At 38.2% G+C, this 14,890-nt stretch overlaps 2 protein-coding genes across 3 annotated transcripts in view; one reads left to right on the forward strand and one right to left on the reverse strand.

The window, feature by feature from the left end:
• Positions 1–460: 460 nt before the first annotated feature.
• Positions 461–10,977, reverse strand: LOC106514544 (butyrophilin subfamily 2 member A1). Of its 2 annotated transcripts, none has more exons than XM_014003850.1 (10): positions 10,650–10,977; positions 9,648–9,708; positions 9,244–9,500; positions 8,738–8,834; positions 6,519–6,785; positions 5,481–5,591; positions 1,974–2,036; positions 1,822–1,872; positions 1,399–1,525; positions 461–1,030 (listed from the first exon to the last, which is right to left on the reverse strand). In XM_014003850.1, the coding sequence occupies exons 2-10, from the start codon at positions 9,700–9,702 to the stop codon at positions 547–549; spliced, it is 1,512 nt and encodes a 503-aa protein (XP_013859304.1). In that variant the 5' UTR covers positions 9,703–9,708; positions 10,650–10,977; the 3' UTR covers positions 461–546. The 2 variants fall into 2 exon arrangements, with proteins under 2 accessions (XP_013859304.1, XP_013859305.1); XM_014003851.1 differs by lacking the exon at positions 10,650–10,977 and adding an exon at positions 10,304–10,438.
• A 2,750-nt stretch (positions 10,978–13,727) lies between these two features.
• plgrkt (plasminogen receptor, C-terminal lysine transmembrane protein) overlaps positions 13,728–14,890 on the forward strand; it is a 15,470-nt gene continuing 14,307 nt past the window's right edge. The window contains exons 1-2 of the mRNA XM_014003855.1: positions 13,728–13,845; positions 14,172–14,266. Coding sequence (XP_013859309.1) covers positions 14,186–14,266 — 81 coding nt within the window. The 5' untranslated portion in view covers positions 13,728–13,845; positions 14,172–14,185. The remainder of the gene's footprint in view (positions 13,846–14,171; positions 14,267–14,890) is intronic.

Below are 14,890 nucleotides of genomic sequence, written 5' to 3' on the forward strand. Positions count from 1 at the left end.
TGTGTCTGAATGACTCAAATACCAGAGAAAGAAGAAGACACAAAAATAAAAAAATTGTGACTTAACTAAATGTTACTGGAATTAATGGTGACTCTCACCAAAAAGGCCAAGCCACTTCCTCAAAAACAGATGCTGCTGCTGGTGTTTTGCTTGCAGCTCTGCAGATGATCTAAACCTCTCTTTCACTTACAGTATGCACTTAAAGTGAACAGAAACTTCTAAAATCACTCAGCGTGCTTGAGCTGTCAAATTTACTAGATACAGAAAGTTTGAAACTGAAATCAATTTCAGGGCTTTCACATATTGCACAAATGGTTAGGCCACATCTAAAAGTTTATTATCAAGTAAAGACATGATGCAGTTTCTTTAGAAAAACTTAAATGATTTATTGTTAAACCAGACAACAATAAAGACATTAAAAAACATACTGTACATTTTGCAGCATAGTTTTGCTTTAAATAAAAAACAAATGCATTAAGAAAACAAACATAAAACATTTGTATTTACAAGTTTTTAAAAAGTGACAAAAGTTTAACAATTTTTTCTTCAATACTTTGCAAATTGCGCTTGAAGCTTCAGGATCCCCCCTGACCCCAGCGTCTGCTTCAGTGTGGGACAGTCGTCCGAACAGGATGTGACCAACACCCTGCAGGATCCTCTTTCTTTTATAAACCTCCTCACAGTCTCATCAAAAAGTTGGTGTCCTTCTTTGTATCCGTCCAGTAACAGCAGAGTTGTGCTGGAGCCAGATAAAACTGTCCTCAGCTCCTCTGATGGCTTTTCACTGAGAGAGAGCTGAGCTGTTATCTCCTGGAACAAGTCCCCGTTCACAGTACTGCAGTTTAGATACACCAGAAGATCAATAAAGCCCAGATCAACGAGGTTAGAGGTGGCATGTTTAGGACCTTCAGTCCAAGAGGAAACCAGGATATGGGCTGCGGTTGTTTTCCCACTTCCTGGGGGTCCTTCTAGTAACAGGACATTTCCAGCTTCTGGGAGTAAATCCAGGAGTCTTGCAGGCTGGCTCTCACTGAAAAATAAACAGGATTAATCTTTTGACATACAAAAAATAATAATTATTATAAAAAAAAACACCAATCGCACAGTCAAGAACAATCTATGTTTCAAAATAATAAATGGGCCGAGTAATGATCCATGAGGAACACCAAATCACTTTTCATTTCTGAGCYCCACAAAGTGAAAAAATATTGATGCTTTTTAAATGTTTTTTAAACTCAAACAAAGTCTAAGTGCTTAAATATACATCAAACATAACCAAATAAATARGTTTATTAAAACGGGGGCTTTATTTTAGCTTGATAAGTGGGTTCGGTTTACTGGAAGTGACACTGAAGAAAAAAGGGGAGCGATCAGTTTGTAAATGTTTAAATGACTCACTTGTTCTGCAACCTCTGAATCAGCTCCTCCACAGCGAAACCATCGCAGCAGCGACTCGTATCGGTACTGAGAAAGGATTCAGTATAATACGCCTTCAGATACGACTCCAGATTTTCCTCGGCTTGTTCTACAGACAACAACAAAACATCTATTCACTCTGTGGTTGACAAGAATGTATGAATAAAGATAGCTTTTTTTTCTTTTATAACATAATGCATCTATTCCTAAATTTTAAAATGCAGTAATGATAATAAAAAATTGCCCCAAATTTTGGAGCTTGTGATATTTTAAAGCAACAAATGCTGCTGCCTTTGCATTTGTTTTGTTTTTTTCTTCTATTTCAAGGTGAGGTTTTGCTTATTTCAAACCAAAATAACTACATTAGATGATCTTTTACCAGCTGAAGTAAARAGAGTTACTCACTTTTCATGATAATTAGTCCTTCCTCCTCATTTCCTTTATCTTTCTGTACGTCTGACAGAAAACAAAGCGTTATCAGTAAACTTGTTTTTTTTATATAGCTAGAATGATTAGTAACAAAAATATCATTGAGGATGTGAGCTGATTAAACTTACAGACAGATGTAGATTTATCCTCCTCATCAGCATGACAGTTCTTGGTGTTGGAAGTTCTGACCCCTAAAACACAAGAAACCCTTTGATTAATGTGTCGATATAAAACGTTGACAATAAGGAAACATAGAAGTTAAAAACACAATCTTTATTTTAMATTTGTGGTTTTTACCTTTTCTTTTTACACCCTTAACAGAACAGCAGCTGAGTGTTTTGAGACCACATGTGGTTCTCCAACATTTTACAATCATCATGTTCTGACTTTGAACTTCCTGCTGAAATTCACAGTTTTAAAAACGTCGTTTCTTTTTAACTGCGTTCCTTTTGAAAACTATCACAAGCTGTTCTGAGTACTGTAACGATAATTCAAACCTTCCTGAAAACAGTTATGTACCCGTAACTGAAGTACAATTTGACCCATTCATACGTGGAATGCAGTGTAATAAATCTACTACTGAAATGTTGAGAGTGTCCATTTGGATGTTAACACGTGCTTAAAAAAAACCACCCATGTATTTACAAATAACCTCAAATTTCCCCATGTACACAAACCAAAACCAAACTGGGTGTTTCCAGCCAGGTCGATATCTTGGCCCAAAAAGCAGCCGAGTCACTCACACATGATATCATGCTCAGCAGGTCACATGCTGGTAAAATTCCAAAATAAGAACACAAAAAATGAACAAGCTTGTTTGAGATTGTGTCAAATATGCAAACATCAAAACATCTGACAAAAAAAAAAACTTCCTCTTTAGTGAGGAAGCGTGACTTGGCATGTGGAGCACTTGCATTGTCTTTAGTGCTAACAGTGACATGTTTTTTATTAACAAGGCAAAAATCCCCCTGCCCTTTGAACAAAACAAGCAAAAATAAGCTGATATATAGATTTAAAATAGGAAGTGTGTTTAAAATAGCTGAGTAGTGAACTTAAGAGTAGATTTGAGTCAGAAAACCAACAGTCAGGCCTTTTTTTAAAAAAAAAAACAACAAAAGATAGGTTAGCTCTATCTTGTCTTTGCACTTTTCGAATGGATTGTGAAAGTTGAAGACGTGACTATGATAAGGAAATAAAGGACAAAAGTGAAACACAACCTCGAACCGATCCTTCCTTTTGTCTTCAGAGGTGTTTGGAAAATTCACCTCTGACCAAAAAAACTTAACATAAAATTTGAGTCGATTCTTGAGCCTCACTTTTGATTTTCCAAAACCAGAACACGAGCTGCTGCTGCCACTTGTTAACAGGAAATCCCTCTTTCAGTGGGATAAAGCCCTGTACTTTGATAAGGTTGGGATCATCTCAAATGTCACAACAACAGGATAGTTTAGTGGCGTGAGAATATTCAAACATGGATATTCTTTAAAGCTTATGTACTTTAATCCATCTTTATCAAACAAGTTGGGAAAGTTTCTTAAATGCAGATAATTTGATCATTTAATTAAACCTTTATATAACAGATACAAATGAAGTAGTTTGGTTAGGACTGATCAATTTGATTTAATAATAAAAGGTAAACTTTGATGCCAGCAATTTATTCAGCTGGACAAAAAAGGCAGAGAGTTGTATTACGTTTCCTATTAATGTCATATTTGAGACACTAAGTCTTACAAATATCCAAATGTTGCTGAATGCTAGATTTTAGCTGCTCAACAACTACACTCACCGGCCACTTTATTAGGTACACCTGTCCAACTGCTCGTTAACACTTAATTTCTAATCAGCCAATCACATGGCRGCAACTCAGTGCATTTAGGCATATAGACATGGTCAAGACAATCTCCTGCAGTTCAAACCGAGCATCAGTATGGGGAAGAAAGGTGATTTGAGTGCCTTTGAACGTGGCATGGTTGTTGGTGCCTGAAGGGCTGGTCTGAGTATTTCAGAAACTGCTGATCTACTGGGATTTTCACGCACAACCATCTCTAGGGTTTACAGAGAATGGTCCGAAAAAGAAAAAACATCCAGTGAGCGGCAGTCCTGTGGGCGAAAATGCCTTGTTGATGCCAGAGGTCAGAGGAGAATGGGCAGACTGGTTCGAGCTGATAGAAAGGCAACAGTGACTCAAATAACCACCCGTTACAACCAAGGTAGGCAGAAGAGCATCTCTGAACGCACAGTACGTCGAACTTTGAGGCAGATGGGCTTCAGCAGCAGAAGACCACACCGGGTGCCACTCCTTTCAGCTAAGAACAGGAAACTGAGGCTACAATTTGCACAAGCTCATCGAAATTGGACAAGAGAAGATTGGAAAAACGTTGCCTGGTCTGATGAGTCTCGATTTCTGCTGCGACATTCGGATGGTAGGGTCAGAATTTGGCGTCAACAACATGAAAGCATGGATCCATCCTGCCTTGTATCAACGGTTCAGGCTGGTGGTGGTGGTGTCATGGTGTGGGGAATCTTTTCTTGGCACTCTTTGGGCCCCTTGGTACCAATTGAGCATCGTTGCAACRCCACAGCCTACCTGAGTATTGTTGCTGACCATGTCCATCCCTTTATGACCACAATGTACCCAACATCTGATGGCTACTTTCAGCAGGATAATGCGCCATGTCATAAAGCTGGAATCATCTCAGACTGGTTTCTTGAACATGACAGTGAGTTCACTGTACTCAAATGGCCTCCACAGTCACCAGATCTCAATCCAATAGAGCATCTTTGGGATGTGGTGGAACGGGAGATTCGCATCATGGATGTGCAGCCGACAAATCTGCGGCAACTGTGTGATGCCATCATGTCAATATGGACCAAAATCTCTGAGGAATGCTTCCAGCACCTTGTTGAATYTATGCCACGAAGAATTGAGGCAGTTCTGAAGGCAAAAGGGGGTCCAACCCGTTACTAGCATGGTGTACCTAATAAAGTGGCCGGTGAGTTTATATCCATTATCTCCTCTTTGTCTTTTTCCTGGCATTAACATCCTTCGACCAATAAACCCACTGTCCCTCCTCTGGACATGTCCAAACCATCTCAGTCTGACCTCTCTTACATGGAAAAAAAAAATCTGTTCCCATCATGGTGACATTTGAATCCCCAGTGTCGTAATATTCACCTCTGCATCAATCTACAAATCACCAGTTCTTTTCTGCCTCTGGCTTTCACACCCCTCACCGAAACGACCCTTCCTCGTGTTTGACACGTAGAATCGGATACCCGTTTCCCCCAAACTGAAGGTGAAAGCTCATCAAAAAGCAGAACACGAGTCTGTTTGTCTGAGATGACTCGCTTAAAGGCAACTCAGCAGCATTTCTGAACGGACCTAATTTCTGCTTATTTGCGGCACAGTTCAGTTTTGAGTGACAGCTCAGTGTAGCTACACCAACATAACCCGCCTTAAAGATACAGAGACATCCAGCACCTCCATCTCTTTATACGCTGATTATTCTCTCGACTGCTTGAATCTTATGACACAATCCAAGTTTTGCATTTGAGAAACCTTCCCAACTCGTCTGGACATAAGTTAGTGTATAAAGGCTGATGAGTACAGTTTGCTCAGAGAGTGCACTGGTTACCTTTCCGTCGTCGGTAAGTGAGAACTCCAACAACGACGACAGTCAGAATCAAGCCTATGCTCAACACAACGATGAGAGCGTCATTTTGGACATGAGGAGTTGGAATATCATCTGCAGACAGAGAGAAGAAAAAAGGAATTGTTAATGTTTTAGGATATTAACATTATTTCCTCTTCATGTTTTTAAATTTGTTTTTTACCCACTTTGGAAAGAACCAAAACTACCAAAAACAATAATACGTTAGACTTCCTCTTAGTGGTCAAGAACTCACATTGTTGCAGCTGTTCATTAGCAACAGGGCTTATGCAAACGTGTTTGAGCTGTGCATTTATTCCTCATCTTACATTCCTTTTTCCCCACTTGAGCCCTAAAAGAAACTATGAATCGAGTTGCAGAAAAATGCTTAAAGCTTACTGTCCCAAAAGCACAAATATTTCCCTTCTGAATTAAACATAAAAAACAAAAACGCAGAACCCAGAAACAAAAAAAAGCTGCACATTTCTTCAGATGAGAAAGTGTAAGAGTACATGCATAGATGTAATCCTATAGAGCTGAATCGCTTTAACTCCGTTTGATCAACACCTACAGCTTTCATTGGAAAGGAGGGGAAATCCTGCAACTCTGGAAACAATGTAGCTCAGATCTTTTTTTTATTTTATGTAGACGCATTTGATGCAATATTAAAATGAAATGGTGTAAATTACCAACAACAGGAAACGGAGGTAGACAGAGATGAACACAGGCGATAATGTCTGAAGTTTCTGTACTTTTTAGTCTGTAACGAACCTGACTTTTTAATGTTCTTTCACTCATTTAGACCAAAAAAAGATAAGTTGGAAAATAAAGGAATCACATCAGTTACAAAAGTGCATGATATTTTTTTTAATATTTCTGTATTTTTTAAGTGAAAATAAGACCCTAATTCGATACAAACAGTAAGTTCTGCAGGACCCAGCCTTGAGAAGTTGTGATAACATTTGCACACATTCGGTATATAAATATCTTACGCAGCACTTTGAAGTAGACATAAAAATGTACCTGGGATGTGAAATGTTGCAGAGGTGGCATCGTTTGSGACGCTGCACGTGTAATTGTTTTTCTCAGAAGAGCTGACTTTTATCTGACTGGTGATTTTAAAAAGGCCGTCCGGTGTTGTTGTAGTCGTGGTGCTGGGACTGTGCCTGAGCGAGAGTCCGTCCTGCCACTCCACTGAAGACTCGGGGTATCCCTGCGCCTGGCACGTCAGCAGCACCTCATCCCCCTCTGCTGTCTTCTCTATGTGTTTGGAGATCAGCTTATACGGAGCTAGGGGAGGATCAAACTTCATGTTAGTAACTCTACAACACCAACATGTTTGATAGATGGATTAGCTGAGGAGCTTGAAGGATGAAGGGGATTGTGTTTTAGATTTTTAAGATCACAAAGCATAGCTTAAACTCAACCTTTTTTCCAGAGACTGAGCTAAAACTTGGTGGGATTCAGCTGAGAGTCAGGCCCAACGTGCTCCAAAGTCAGTGGTGGGCACAGTTCCCCTAAAGCACTAATAGGGGAACTAATTTCCTGATTAGTGCTTTAGGGATTTTGCTGATTTTAGAGTTTATTAGTAGATTAGCACTTACTAAATTTACAGGCTAAATTTAGAAGCACTAACTGAGGTCTATAAATGTTATTGATCAACGTTAATGTTAACAGCTGAGGGTGAAAACTGTCACACATTTTGTTCATATGTGTGTCATTTATCCACTAGGTGACAATATATGAACACAAATACAGCTGTGGAATATCAACGATGAGTCTTAATAGAGCAACATGACAATATGTGACTCATGTTGTCTGTTGAAGAATATTCATGTTTGACTGTTTTTTTTTATTGCTTTAGAATTAGCTTTCACAAAACTTTCAGTGTGTTAGTGCTTCAGAATTAGGGGACCTAAATATTTGAGTTAGTGCTTTAGGGCTAGTGGAACTAATTTTTAGATTAGGGCTGCCCACCACTGTCCAAAGTCATCTCTGTCTGCACCACCGGTTAATCCCTGATTAAGCCAATTCTAGTTGGAAACGTTTTTTTGAATGCAAAACAACTCGGCTTCTATTCTGTAGATTAAAATGTTCCAGGAGCTTTCTCGAAACATAACTGGAGGATGCACGAGATGCTCCGTTTACTCAGCTAAATTCACATGCACATTAATCTCACTCCCCTCCCCCCTGAGGGTCGTTGAGGTCTTTTTTTTGTGTGTATTTTTTTTCTACCAAAGTGTTTACTTGATTTTATCTGATTGTATTTTTATTCTGTTGTGCAGCACTTTGGTTGCTGTTGGCTGCGAAAAGTGCTATACAAATAAAGTTTTGATTGATTTGTTTGTCTGGCTCAAGAGGGAAGTTTTGATCACATAAAGCTCTGAGTTAGAGGGGAAATGATTGTATTTTGAGTGAGAAGACAGATGGTTTAAGGAGGTAAAGGACGCAACTTATTAACCTTTTTTAAGCAGGCAAAGCCCACTGAAATCAGAAATTTACTTTGCAAGGGAGGCTTCCTGAAGACAAACTAACATGCATGTTTTTGGTCTGGAGTTTCCGAAGAAAAACCACCACAAAAACGAGGAGAACATGCAAACTTGCAGAGACAGACCACCGGGTCTGAACCAGGAATCGAACTTGGGACCTTCTTGCTGTGAGGCACCAGTGCTAACGACTGAAGAAAAATCAACTTTAAACAGAAGAGTAGGTCTCAGATATCAGCTTTTCTCTCTTATTCACACCATCATGTATGAGTAAGTATGATGGTGGTTTATAGAGCGGTGCTGGTGCATGGCAGTGTGCTCCAGAGCTGTGGCTACAATGTAGTTTATCACCATCAGTGTGTGAATGACTGTAGTGCGAATTTGGAGTCCGTAAGGACTTGATAAAGCTCTATATAAGTTCAGGCCATTTACCATTTAGCTGTGATGCTATTTACAAGATTTAATCATAATGACTATAATTCCATCCATTTTTATTATAAGATGATTTTCATTTAAAACTCTGGTGTGAACAGCAGCAGACAATGTTCATTCCTTCAAAGATTGCTGGGCCTTTATTACACATATTGAGTAATAACAGTTAGTTTCACTTTCTGTATAAGTAAAATTTCACTGCCCAGAAATGACCACTCACAGTGGATGTTGCGCAAGACCATTCCCAGAATGAAACCTTTCTAAGTATTCAACTGCAACTTCAATTAATGAACTCTGTCAGGCTCTTACACAATTTATTCTTACCGACAACTGACAAGGTTATGGTTTTATAGTCAGTTCCTTCTGCAGTCTGAACCAAACACTGGTAGGCCCCAGAGTCACTGATCTTCACATTGGACAACTGCGAGGGGAGAAACGAAAAAGAAACTTTTCAGTCATATATCAGTGCAGCGGCATGTTCTGACTCGTATGTATTAAAAGTAAATGTGTCATTAACAAAGTGAGTTATGCACAGTTACTGAGGTATTTCTTCCAGATGTTGTTCATTTAAAAAAAAACACATTCTGCTTTCATGTGCACGCAAATCAAGTTCCAGCAGCACATTCTTATCCCACCCTAGATTAACTTCACGGGGAAACTTTTTACAGTCAGTATGTCAGTAATCATCCTTGTATGATGAAAAGGGAGTCTGGAAACACCAAACTAGCTTAACCCGTCTTATTATAGGAAACGATAATGACTCACTGTTTGCTCCACACACGTTTCATAATATCGGTTTGAGTGCGGAGATCACCGCCAGCGAACCGTACCTGTATTTTCGCCCAGCCGTGCTGCAGCTCATCAGTAAGGAGCCTCACTCTGCCCTCGTACTTCTCAGACGTGGAGTGCTCCGACGCGTTGACTTTCCGAATGACCTCCTGATACGGGGAGGCGGACATCCAGAGCCAGGTCACCTTCAGGTCTTTCTGAGGATGGGAGGGTTTGGGAGAAAACCTGCAGCCCATCACAACGTTTTCTCCATACTCTGAAATGTAGTTCGTTTTCTCTGCCTCCACAGTGAACAAAACTGCAGGGAGAACATGCATAGGAATCGCACCATTAGTGTAAATTTGCACAACGGCTTAGGCACACTCAAAGCAGCATGAAATGTTAAAATATACACATCAGCTGATTTTACGTGGACATATTGTTTGTCTCCGGACTTACTACCCACCTGACAGAGATGACCGAAAAAGGACGTGCAGAACAATAACAAGAGTCCAGCCCATTGAGACCTAAAAATTGTAAAACATTAAAAAGGAGTTTTTGCAGATGCTGAAATCTAAGATTAAAAGTGAGATTTTGCCTGAATTTATGACWACATAAAACAGAGTTAAGTTATTTTAGATTTTGAAAACGTTCATGCTTTCATGATTTTTAATTCTGGACAACAGAATTCTGTGAAATCAACACATTTAATGACTGAATGACTGATCATCTATATTTATTTGAGAATATTTACTGAGAAAACTGTTTTCATACAGCTCTGCAAAAAATGTGATGAGCTGTTATGACCCAGTTTGGCCTTTGTGGCACAAATTAAATTAAAATGACTTAACAGTGTGGCAACACTCACTTTTACAAAATAAAAACAAACTATTCTGCACAAAATCAGCTACAGCTTCCTTTCAGTCTGAGCTATTTTAAACACCAATTATTATCAAGGTTATATTTAACTATAAATTGTAAAACATTCAAAACAAAATGCTAAAAACAATTTGTTAAAATGACTAACAAAATGTAACTAAACCTGYTCTTGACAGAAGCATCATTAGGCACAGTGAATGCTTGATCAGAATTTGTCAGAATAAGCATTTGTTTTGCTCCTACCTGCAGCTTTTTTATAAAAACCTGTCGTGTTTTTTAGAAGCTAATGTTTCTTCCTTCATTCATCTCTGACTGATGAGAACTTCTCTGGTGAGGCTTTAAATAGGAAGGAAGAGGATGTCCCTGTTGTTCCTCGACAGACGGACAATCCCACCCACGAGTTCTTCCCGACAGTGCAGGCTGTGTTTACGACACAGCTCAACTACACGCTATTGTGTAACTGTTAAGTTTATAAAAGCACATTTTCGCCTTCATTCTGGGGAAAAGTAGCCTACATRCTGTAAATACATACTAAGCGAATTACTTCACGTTCTTGAACCAAAAGCATCAYGATGGCTGAAGTACTTACTGTGAATAAAGTCCGCTTAATGGGTGTTGAGGCGAAAAATGCACCCCTGCCAAAACGGTACCCCACAAATCAGKTCCACGAGCTCCAAACTTCATCAGCGATTACTAGTTCCGCGTACATGCATACAAACTCTTAGGGATTGTTTAGTGGCAGAAAAGACGTGAAGAAATTGTGCCCAGTGACTTGGAATGTGTTTTAAATTTAAAGTGAACGGCCACCATGGATTTCCCATGTTTCTGTCAGTGGTTTCTGTGTGTGGTCAGATGGGGATGCTCCCGCGCGGCTTTTTTAAAAATGACGTCACGTTTTTAAAACGAATCCGTTTCAGTGYTTCAGCCTACTGTAAGTTGCGAGAGAAAAAGTTTCTATGAATTTTGTTGTTATTTTTCTGAGCATAGTTTCTCCCGTCCCTTTTTGGACTTACAGTTTCAACAGACTTTCAGCTAGTTTAAACCCTCAGATAATAAAAGGTTTAACTAAAATGGAAAGACATTTTAAAGTTTGTTTACCATTATTTCCCCCCAATGCATAACTCTAAAATCTGTGATAAACTTCGTGCCATTTAAAAGCCACGCCAGTTTTGTTTCATTATTAGCTTTTAGCTTGATATTTTAGCTTTCAGCTGGTGCTTTTGCTAATTCTAGCTTTTAGCTACTGTTTTGCTAATTTCACTTCTTAGGTTTTTGTTTAGCTGATAATTGCATTAGCTGCTGTTTTGATGGTCTTGACTTTTATATTATATTTTGTCTACTTGTTAGCTAAAACTGATRTTTTGGGTTGCAGTGCATTAATTTCTGTATATCTTTCAGTCAAATATATTAATACAGTCCCAAGCAGGTTTTCTAAACTTGATATAGTTATAAATTTATGATTTAAAAAAAATGTTTTAAGTCTTCATGGAACAAGAACAAAGAAAGTCCAACAAAATACAAATAACCTGTTTGTAAAAAGCAGGTATTTATTGGTATTTTCCAGTAGCTCCACAAAACTTTACAAAATAATAGCCTGGACACTACAAAACAGAACTAAAAAACAATCTTGCATAAACAGGTAAAAGAAAGTGAAAGAAAAAGACCAACGATTAAAGCAAAAACAAAACAAATAGGAACAAAAATATAATGCACTGTAAAGGTTCAAAAAAGAAACAAAAATATCAGATTGTTTAAACGTTTTTTACTCAAAAAACATTTCTTATACTAGAGAGGTCGTGCATTTTGGGCTCAAACGACTTTTCATATTTATCATGCTGAGACAGGTTTTTTTTCTCTCTCATGTCTCCCATATAGTGACCGTGATGTCCATTTCAAATACTTAATGCAAATGTGTTTCCAAAAAGTACTCTCCAAAAACCTATAACATCCCCAGACAAACGAGACATGTTCACTCTGGGTCACTTGGCAAAACTGGAAATTTAAATAGGCCTTTAGTTTTTGATCAAAAGTTGCCAAGTGGAATTCCCATCAGTCGAAATATTGACAGCCAAATGTTTATTCTGGCACATTGTCCTGTTGACCAAATAAAAATTTTGTGTTCTTGCCAACAGTGTTGGCTTGTTGTGCCTGCTAAGAAACATATTTTTTTCTACTGCATTATTTCCCTGGTTTGATCTTGTCAGTGTCTGTGTATTGTCTCTGTGTTTATTGCTTCCCCAGTGTTTCTGATCATTCTTTTGTTCTCCTCCTCAGCTTGCTTTCAGTGTTTTTCCTGTCCTCCCTGCTACCCTCACCTGTCTACTGTAATCAGCTTTTTCTCCAGGTGTTTGCCAATGTCCACTCTCCTTCTGTTTGCATTTAACCGGTGTCCTCTCTCCACTTTGTCATCTGCTCATTGTTTGGTTCCTGCCCTTGTCATTCTCTCTGCTTGTTGCCGCCATGCTGGCTTTTGTTTTTTGTTGTTGTTGTTGTTGTTTTTCTCCATAAGAAATACTTCTCGTTGCTTGTGCCACCCTTCACTCCTTGTCAACCCTTTCTGGTACCTGATGGGTTCAATCTTGGAATTTAATACTGCATGTCTCCTGGAAACTCCTAACCTGTTAGTCGTGAACTTCAACWTGATTAAAAAATAAAGCGTTAAAGACAGAGTTCTTTTTATGTTGAGGTTATTTAGTCCTAAAAAACTAGAAAACCATGTTATAGTGCCAGGAAATTGAAGGATGATGGACTTTCCTCAGCTTTTAAAAGCTGTATTTGGTGCAGTTACTACCCTAAGGATGAAACTATTATTGTTCATTTTTATTGACTAATCCAATAGTTTCATTCACCAACAATTTATTTGATTCTGTTTTGGGTGGATGTCCTGTGTGGGGATTGCACTTTCTCTCCATGCATGTGTGGGTTTTCTCTGGGTAATCCCAACTTCCTCCCAGGGTTCAAAAAAACCTGAATGTTTTATTCATTTGGTGAATTGCCCACATGAGTGTGTACAGGTATAGTTTTAGCTMTTTGATGGACTGATGATTTTCCCACAGTATGCCCACCTCTCACCTGCTGGATGCCGGGATAGGCTTCATGTTTTTCCTGTTCATGCCTGCGGGTATAAAACATGGATGGATGGATGGATGGATGGATGGATGGATGGATGGATGGATGGATGGATGGATGAAAGTTATGAGGTAAAGCAGTAGTAACTTTTTTTAGTAGTACTGACATTAAAATAAAAGTAACTTGTTTTGTTGTGGCTAACTTAGACTTTAGTTTACTGAGCTCTTTTTGAAAAGTTTTTTCCTCTTTTTTTCATACTTTGAGCTGTGCTTATAAATAAGTTATTATGACCTAAAAATTAAGTTAATTAAGTTCTTACAATTTGATTTAACGTTTCTATTATTTATGTATAGCCTCTGAAATTTCCAACAGAGGGAGCCATTTACTCACAGCAGCAATAGACCTTATAACTGTGTACACACACAAACACACAAGGCTTCACTGCTGGCTTGGTTCAGTCCAACTTTAATTTTTATGTGTTGATAACAKAATTGCTTTGTTGAAAAATAGGTTCCCCCTAAAAAAAAAAGAAAAGGAAAAAAAAAACTATCGTGTTTTATTTTTGAAAGCTTCACCGGAAATAAGCAGTTTACTTCCGGTAATAAAACCACGCGTCAGGCGTCAAGTTTGTTGTTGTTTTTTTGGCCCATTACCCTTGAATGTACCTCTATTTGTGACCTATTTCCATTTGTTTTTCCAAACTTAAAGCATTTTAGGTAGGTGAAACTTTAATATTTAGTCGGCTAAATTCACATTAATAATAATTTAGAAGGAGCACGCGAAGTTGTTAGCATTGATTAGCTCATCATATAGTGACTCCAAAGCCCGTTAAATGAGTGACCCATTTCTCACAGTGTTACCCCTTTGAATATTTAACTGCTAAATGTTTTTTTTTTACTGAAATTATTGTCAGCTTTAAGCACTCGAAGTTACACTGAAACACAAGGTCAAGATAAGCAAATGCAGCTACGTTAGATATTTGTAGAAGAGACGTATATTGAGGTGTGTGTTGACTGCAGAATTATGTGTTTTTGCCCAACAGTGTCAACGTACAAAATGGGGTTTTCTTTGTCTAAATCCGTGGATGCAAACTTGACAAAGCAGCAAGAGTTCATGCTTCATAATTCAAGATTGCAGGTAAGATAACCCTTTTTTGCACACACAACAAATATTGCACCAAGAATGATAAATAGAGAAGCAGTCTGTATTCTAAAAACAGRTGTAGTTACTAAAAACATTTTCTACCTAATCAAATTAGCTTATCTCATTTATTTGTAAAGTACTTCATTCAAAACACATCATATCTTGCATCAAGTCTTATTTTTTCAGTCAGCCGTATGAATGAAAATGTGAATATGAAACTGAAGGATTCTCATAGCAGTTCTGAATTGAACAGTTCCACAAATTGACTGTCACAGAACAATTGCAAATCAGCACAAGTTATCAGAAATTCAACACATGACAGTCAAAGACCTAATTGAAACTGCAGAGCTTACTTTAATTAAGTCACACATGAAATTATAATCATATGTTGGTTTTTTTGTCTTGAGATGTTAGCTGCAAATAATGACTGAAGCTATCTCTAATGCACACATATATAGCATTTAGACTTATTTCACAGCAGATATTTGGACCTTAAACTGTTGAGCAGTTTTGCAATAATAGTGATTTTCTTTAGTCACAGTTTTAGATCTGCTAGTACAATTTTTTTCATTTCTCCATTTTTATCTGGAGACCACAGGTTTTTATTGCTCTCATTAC

Source organism: Austrofundulus limnaeus, unplaced genomic scaffold, assembly GCF_001266775.1.
Source record: "Austrofundulus limnaeus strain Quisiro unplaced genomic scaffold, Austrofundulus_limnaeus-1.0 Scaffold20, whole genome shotgun sequence".
Classification (NCBI taxonomy): Eukaryota; Metazoa; Chordata; class Actinopteri; order Cyprinodontiformes; family Rivulidae; genus Austrofundulus; species Austrofundulus limnaeus.